At 31.7% G+C, this 7,877-nt stretch overlaps 1 protein-coding gene and 1 pseudogene across 1 annotated transcript in view; one reads left to right on the top strand and one right to left on the bottom strand.

The window, feature by feature from the left end:
• Positions 1-971: 971 nt before the first annotated feature.
• LOC111637805 (lactosylceramide 4-alpha-galactosyltransferase-like) overlaps positions 972-7,877 on the bottom strand; it is a 14,713-nt gene continuing 7,807 nt past the window's right edge. The window contains exons 2-4 of the mRNA XM_023383366.1: positions 4,563-4,717; positions 3,438-3,549; positions 972-2,079 (exon numbers count right to left, since the gene is read on the bottom strand). Of these exons, the coding sequence (XP_023239134.1) occupies positions 1,247-2,079; positions 3,438-3,549; positions 4,563-4,565 (948 nt within the window). The 5' untranslated portion in view covers positions 4,566-4,717 and the 3' untranslated portion in view covers positions 972-1,246. The remainder of the gene's footprint in view (positions 2,080-3,437; positions 3,550-4,562; positions 4,718-7,877) is intronic.
• Positions 6,000-7,190, top strand: LOC111637801 (annotated as a pseudogene).

The following is a 7,877-nucleotide window of genomic DNA, read 5'->3' as shown; positions in this document are numbered from 1 at the left end:
GTTCCATTCTAAATATTGGTGAAAGAATTTTTGAAATCGGATGAGTAGTTTCGGAGATTATCTGCTGCAAAGAAACTTACATACATACATACATACATACAAATATTACCTCTTTATAATATTAGTATAGATTTTTAATGTAATGCGAAGTGACCACAGAAACTCAAAGGCTGTGTAACGGAATAATATACAGCCTATATCCACCCTGAGGTTCCCTTCTAAATATTGGTGAAAGAATTTTTGAAATCGGATGAGTAGTTTCGGAGATTATCTGCTGCAAAGAAACTTACATACATACATACAAACATTACCTCTTTATAATAGTATAGATGTATGTAAGTTTCTTTGCAGCAGGTAATCTCCGAAACTACTCATCCGATTTCAAAAATTCTTTCACCAATATTTAGAAGGGAACCTCAGGGTGGACATAGGTTGTATATTATCCCGTTAAACATTCATATAAATTTAATGATATCATCTATGGTTAAGGCTTTTTTGTCCAACGGATGGCACTAAGAGTACGACGCCCTAAGTTTGCTTTTCTGTGAGGCATTATGCTTTTCTATGAAAATGAACTAAAGCAGATCATCTTCTATCTATCTATATAAATAAAAATGTAATGTTCGTCTGTTCCTACCGATTCCTTTGAAATTTTCACACAACGCTGCATTTGAATACGCACGTCTTTTTATATAATATATGTGTCGAAATTCCTCACACTGAAGGGAGATGGTTAGGATTAAGGCTTACCGTACAGAACTCTGCTTCTATTTATACTATTTTAGATGCGGTTTTTTTTGCGTCTTTGATTGCGTTTTTGATAGGGTATGTCAACAGAATGTACACTCAGAAGAAATTTTTCGAAAAATTCCCCCCCCCCACGGGGGAAGTGTTATACATTTATAATAGATACATTTTGAGCCACAACAACGCGTGGCGGGGTCTGCTAGTTAATAAATACAGAAATATACCACATTAAAAAAAATATCTTCCATTCATTATAGGCTACTGGTTATGTTAGAGATAAATTATTAACGAATTAATTTAAGTAAAGAATATATTTCTTGCATTGATTTCCTTTATATTGCTATATAAAACCATACAACAATAACAATTTTTATACGCTTTTGTTACCGAAAATCGTTCTATCGAAAAATTAATTAAAATATATTAAAAATTTAAGAAAAAATATACAATAAAATTGAGGAAATAGAGGATAAAGAGAATAATTCAGTTAATTAAATCATTATATTTTTCCAATTTTAACTGCTTCTGAGTAAACAAAAGGGCAATTTTTTGTCATCGTTATTTCATATGCACTTCCTGAACCTGTATATAAAATATTTTTGGATGATAATTGATTCCATACATGAATCATATAAGAATTCTTCATTTTACGAAGAGTATCAAGAGTTGAAGAGTTTAGAAAATAATCTTTCCATTGAAAATAAGGAAGAGGAAAAGCTGTAGTCGAATTCATTAAAGTAATATCACAGTCACCTTTTCTTTCGACGTCAGATATGCTGTGCCCATTGCAAAACTTCACAAGCTCGTTAGTGATAAGATGAGGGCCAACACAATTAAAACAATTGGGATTATATATCTTTGCAAATGTTTTCATGCAGTTGTATAATAGAGTATGGTGACGTGTCATTCCTAAAATACCATTTGCTAAAGTATTTTCATTTTCCTTCACTATAAAGTTTGTTAATAAAGATAAAGGTTTTAACATCACGATGTCGAGATCAAAATACATTCCCCCGAATTTCCAGATCAGAGCATACCTAGCTGCATCACTTAAATGATTTATTTTGTATTCACTCTTTTCCCAATTTTTCTGACGATACCATTCACTCAGTGGAGTTTCTGCTAAAAGTTCCTCAAATGTGATCTTTTTAAATTGCACATTGGACACATTAAAAGTATTTGTAATTAATGTTTGAGTCGTCATTAAAACCGTAATAGAAAACAAAGGATAATGTCTCGAAGTTGATTCTACTGCGCAGGCTTGACGTATATTTAAATGTGATGCTCCTGAAGTTTCGAGAAAAAAAATACTTCGAGCTTCAAATATTTGATCTGAAATAAAAATTTTCTTGAATCAACATAGAAAAGTTAATTGTGTAAAATGTAATTGTCAAAAATGTGTAGAAATCTTTGCAAAACTTTTTATGTCCACAGATTCTATATTGCTGTAATATGTGAATAATAACATGGGAGTGCCAGAAAACGTACATCCATTTTAAGAGACGTTACCTATGTTTCACTTTTCTAAGTTAAATTGAATTATGGTAGTAACGTATAGTATGCATCCCAGTGTACTTCCAAAGAGACATGAGAGCTTATCTAGATGAAAATTTGTTACGAGTATAAGACAAAGAGGTGCGATTGAATTTTCTCCAGGTTTTCCTGACTTAACACCCCTTGACTTCTACTTATTGGAGACCTTAAAGGATGTAATGTACCATAGAAAACCGACTACACTGGCAATACTTAGAGAAGAAATGGAAACAGCATGTGTAGCGAGACAAATAGACGCTTTGGCCAACATTGCTCAAACAGTAGTTCACCGAATCAGAAGTGTCCGGACGCTGACGATAACCAATTTGAGCACCTCTTATGTTTGTTGAAGTCTACCTTGACTTGTATTTATCTTTTGCTATTAGTATATAATGAGTATTACGATTTTAAAACAGTTTTTCCATTTAATATAAAAAAGACAGTCATTTTCCAAAAATATTTTGGAGCGATCACCATTTATTTCTTTAAAATGTTCTATAACAAACTTGAGGCGGCCAGACCTTTCCTTTTAGGCTATATGGTCGCCTTTATAGTTACTTAAAACACAGAAATAATCCAATAAAAATATGGAGAAGGATGCAAGCCTAAGATGTCGTAAGGTCACCAATTCCAATTTTTCTACATTTTTACAAATTGTACATATTTTTATTGGATTATTTCTGTGTTTTAAGTAACTATAAAGGCGACCATGTAGCCTAAAAGGAAAGGTCTGGCCGCCTCAAGTTTGTTATAGAACATTTTAAAGAAATAAATGGTGATCGCTCCAAAATATTTTTGGAAAATGACTGTCTTTTTTATATTAACAATATTATCATCCAGCGAAAATTTTAAAAGTTTTTCCATTCTTAAAATGTGTATACATTTTTTGGCACACTATGTATACACAAATTCTTCATACACTCATGTTTACTGAATTTTGAACATGATAAGAACAGAGGAAATCGTTGTAAGATAGACAATTAATGAAAATACAAAATCGGCTATGGACGTAATGTTATGAATTTCTTACACAAACATATATTTTTTGTCAACTTGGACATTAATAATTAATGTCCAAGTTGACAAAAAANAGTATATATATATATATATATTAAGAAACTAAAGGACAGTAAGGCAATAATAATTCTTACACAAACCTTCATTATAAAAAGTATTAGTACGTGAAGGAAAAAAATATGTCAGCAAAACATATAAAAATATAAGCAGCAACAATACGGGTAGTCCAAGTTTTAAAATATTCATAGTATTCTGAAAAACATAAAATGTTTCATTATCAATAATATATTCTTCTAGGTAATAAATTTTTTACATCTTAAAATTTGCTTGCAACTAATATATGAATTACAATTTATAAAGTTATTCAATTGGTTAAAAATTGTTAACTGTTTTATAAAAACATTTCATACACTGTATTTTTAAAAATTTATGTTGTATTCGAAATTCTACAGAATGACTCACTAGAGACTGAACACTTGTTATATGGAATATCTCCACATAAAATGAAAGAAAATAAACATAAAGGATGAATGGGAACGATTCTTTGTTTCACGACAAGCAGATATGTTATTGAAATTTTATGTTATTGAAATTTTACTGTGCAATCATGATGTATTGAACAAAGTAAGTGATCAGTTCCCAGCGAATCATCTTGTATATGAAAAAGTAGGTAAAGAAAATTGAAAAAAGTTATTTAATCAGCAAAACTTTAATATGAATGCACGTTCAATCATGGTTTGGACCTTATATATTCTTTTCTTTTATGGTCTCTAAGGTAATTGCAGAATGAATATGTTTAATCTTCCTCTACGTAGCTTAGTGAAATTTAGGACTAGATAAGCCAAAAGTTTTAAAATTTGGCAGGGATGTTTCTATATATGGGGAATTGATGCTATTAAATTTTGGTGGTTAAAAGTTAAGGGAAAAGGGAGATAGAAACGGGATCATAACGACACACGACCACTCTCGAGTATATCTCGAGAGGGGTCAAATTTATTGAAAATTTTTACTAGTTATTGGCATTTACAATTTCCTAAAAATCTCACCATTAGCTCAAATAAGCCTTTTGCCTTTTTTTTATAAAAATTAATGATATAGAAATTATTTTTAAAATAAAATTTCATAACAGATGGCATTACACATAACTCGAGAATAACATTTCGTTTACAAGAACGTAAAATACTAATTGCAAATTGAGTACAAAATAAAATGTTAGAAGATCTTTTAAAACGAATTAATAAGTATACAATGAATAAGCATCTGACCATTCTAGGATCCTTCAGCCCATTCGTTGTTTTCTTCTTTATCAAATTAATAATTGCTTTAAAATTATTAATCAGTATTTTATGTAAGTAAACATCTTAATTGATCTTTATAACACTCTTCTTCACTATTACGATGTGCATTTTGAGTGGAGATTCTGAAACGTAAATTAAATTCAGGTCAGTTACGAAATGTACTTTCCCAAATTGGCAAAACAGTTTTTATTCAAATCATATTAAAAATAAACCTTTGTTTCTTTTTTCGCATACAGATTCATCGAAATTACAGATTGAACAACATAACAAAATTCCAGAAGACGAGAACGTAATGTTTGATTTATTTTGAATCCATCGAACATTACGTTTTCGAATGCCCACAAAAATACTTTATATCTCCATGGTTACACAAAAGGAAACAAATAAATACATACAGCAAAATCCCTTTAAAAGACCACCCCTCTAAAGTATCATTTTTGCTCGGAACCATTTATTGTCTATAGTAGGAAAGTGGTATACTGAGTGTATATATATATATTTAAATTTACAAATATAAATATGGATACATTTCAAGATAATTTATCTCCACTGAAGTAAAACGTCAAAAACAAATAGTCATATTCAACAAAAATTACAGATTGCCCGAGAAATTTATCCTCTACAGCAGTGTTTTTCAACCTTCTTGAATACGCGACCCCTTTACAAGTTAAAAAATTCTGGCGAACCCCCATGGCCATATTAAAACTACGTCAATGATTTTAAAAACTACGTATTTAATTTTCTTTCTGTTGAGATTTAAATATCGATCAAAAACCAATTGTACTGTAAAATAAACAGGCACAGCCTTCTCACCAAAATGTAGTTTTTTTATTGTAGTGTAGGACCTACAAACACTTGTCTTTTTCTTTTACCCGCGACTCCCCGTGTATGGCTTTGCGACACTGGGAGTCGCGACCCACAGGTTGAAAAACACTGCTCTACAGTTGAAGATCAAGTCCCTTAACATTATACAAGAATTTTACACGTTTTTTTTTTTGTACATCCCCTTAAAGATGGGACATACGAAATCGTAATATCACTGGTTTAACATTGAAAACCGTGAGTAATATAAAATCAGAAAGCGGAATAAATATATCAAATATTTTAACTGATTTTTTAAAACTCCTGTCAACTATACAGAAAACTATCATAAAAACATACAGGTAAATTCTTATCGGTTGGGTTAAGTTATAAATCTACTCGCGATTCACGTACTCGGGCGAGGGCGGCCAAATATCTAGCAGGCGGGCGGCTAACAACCCGGAACCGGATCCTGGATAGAATTGGATGCGTTATACGTGTAGCAGCCACCCGAAGTCCTAGGGTGCATATACTTTTCGTTTTGTATAGATCGATCTGTAAAATCGGATCAGTCCTTGTCACGTGGTACAAATAGCTTCTGTCATGGCGGAAAGTATGCGAGTAGGATCGAAGATGGCGGCAAGTTTAGGAATCATTTTAGAAATATTATCGGAATTAGATTTAGAATCCGAGGAAGAAGAATTAATTTTGGTTAATTATTTAACACAATATAAAAGTAAGAAGAAAAAGAAATCAGTATGCAAAATAACTAACTATGTTTTAGAGGTTGCATTAGAATATAGGCCAAATGTTTTTAAAGAACACTTTCGAGTAAGTCGACGTACTTTCGAAAATTTACTGAAGGATCTTGTTCCCATTTTATTACAATCAAAAGAAATAGTAATAGGAAAAGGAAGAAATGCACTGTCAGTTGACCAGCAACTTTTAATGTCACTGTGGCTGCTTGCCAACCAAGAATCTTTCAGGTAAGCAAAACGATAATTTTACTGATTGAGATAATTCTGTACTAAGTGTACTATTCTGTTTTCACACATATTACAGAGGAGTTGGAGACAGATTTGGAGTTTGTCGGAGGACTGCGTGGAGATGCCTGATGAGAATTGTTAGAGCTATAAATGTTCTGAATACACAAAGCCATATTATAAATTGGCCTTCAGCTCAGAAGGCAAGGAAAACTGCTCAGACGTTTGCTATGAAATATGGTATTACTGGAGTTATTGGCTGTCTAGATGGGAAGCATATAGCAATCAAGGCCCCTTTAGAGGAACCCCAAGCATATATAAATAGAAAGGGATTTCACTCCTTGGTTCTACAGGGAGTATGTGATGAGAAAATGTGCTTTATTGATTGTTACATTGGTGAAGTTGGCTCTGTTCACGACTGCACAATATTTAAGAGATCTGAAGTGTATCACAGAGTTTGCAGTGGTGATGGCTTTCCACATGCAGATTTTCATATCATAGGAGATGGTGCATACCAACTTTCAAAGCATTTAATAGTCCCCTACAGAGACAATGGTTTTTTATCATCTTCTAAAATTATGTTTAATAATAAGTTTTCATCATGTCGACAGACTATTGAGAGAGCATTTGCTCATCTAGTTGGTCGGTTTAGAAGGCTGAAGTTTTTAGATATGTCTCACATGGACTTAATGGTAGAACTTATAGCTGCATGTTGTACTGTACTTTACATAACATTTGTGTTCTACAGAATGATGAATCAGTATGGAGTAATGATGAAGAGAGAGTAGAAATTGGAGTGCAAATAACATAAGTAGAAGAAAGTGTGGCAGAGGAGATAACATATAAACAAGACCAAGAAATGGGATATTTAAAGAGAGAGCAGATAATGTTAGAAATAATGTCACAAGCAAACAGATACAGAATAAATTAATCAGCTCCTCAATTCATATTTTTCTAAACTAAATTCATTAGTGAAATTATGTATATTAAAACCAATTAAAATAAATTAAAGTATTGTGTTAAACTTTTGCTTTGTCTGAATCTGTTACATTATAGCTCAATAACATTATAATTTCTCAATATAAGCAGGGGAAATTCATGAGAAGCTAATCAGTACAGTGAAAATTGTTCTTGTTTTCCTTGCATGTCATTTCTTGATGTAGTATGTACCATAAATAATTGTGAAACAGTATTTTATAATATGTACTCTCTTTCAAGAAAGCAAGATACAATATATACATGGTTCCTACTCAAGTTTTTGTTTTAAATTCCATGACTTTCCCTGACCTTCACAACCCTTATAGTAAAGTACAGTGGTTCCCAACCTTTTTTCATTAGTGTACCCCGTGACATATCATATCTCTAGATTGTACCCCTCATTTAAGAAATTTAGTGAGTACCCGTATTGTTAATTTTACATATTGTAACTTTAAATTAAAAAAAAAAAAACCTAAAAGAAAAAATGTATAATAAAGTTGTGATTGTTGCAAGGAACATT

This window comes from Centruroides sculpturatus, unplaced genomic scaffold (assembly GCF_000671375.1).
Source record: "Centruroides sculpturatus isolate CEXI.00-Female unplaced genomic scaffold, Cexi_2.0 scaffold1001, whole genome shotgun sequence".
In the NCBI taxonomy this organism is placed as follows: domain Eukaryota; kingdom Metazoa; phylum Arthropoda; class Arachnida; order Scorpiones; family Buthidae; genus Centruroides; species Centruroides sculpturatus.
The sequence above is the reverse complement of the archived record's forward strand: the minus strand, read 5'-3'. Positions and strand labels throughout refer to the sequence as shown.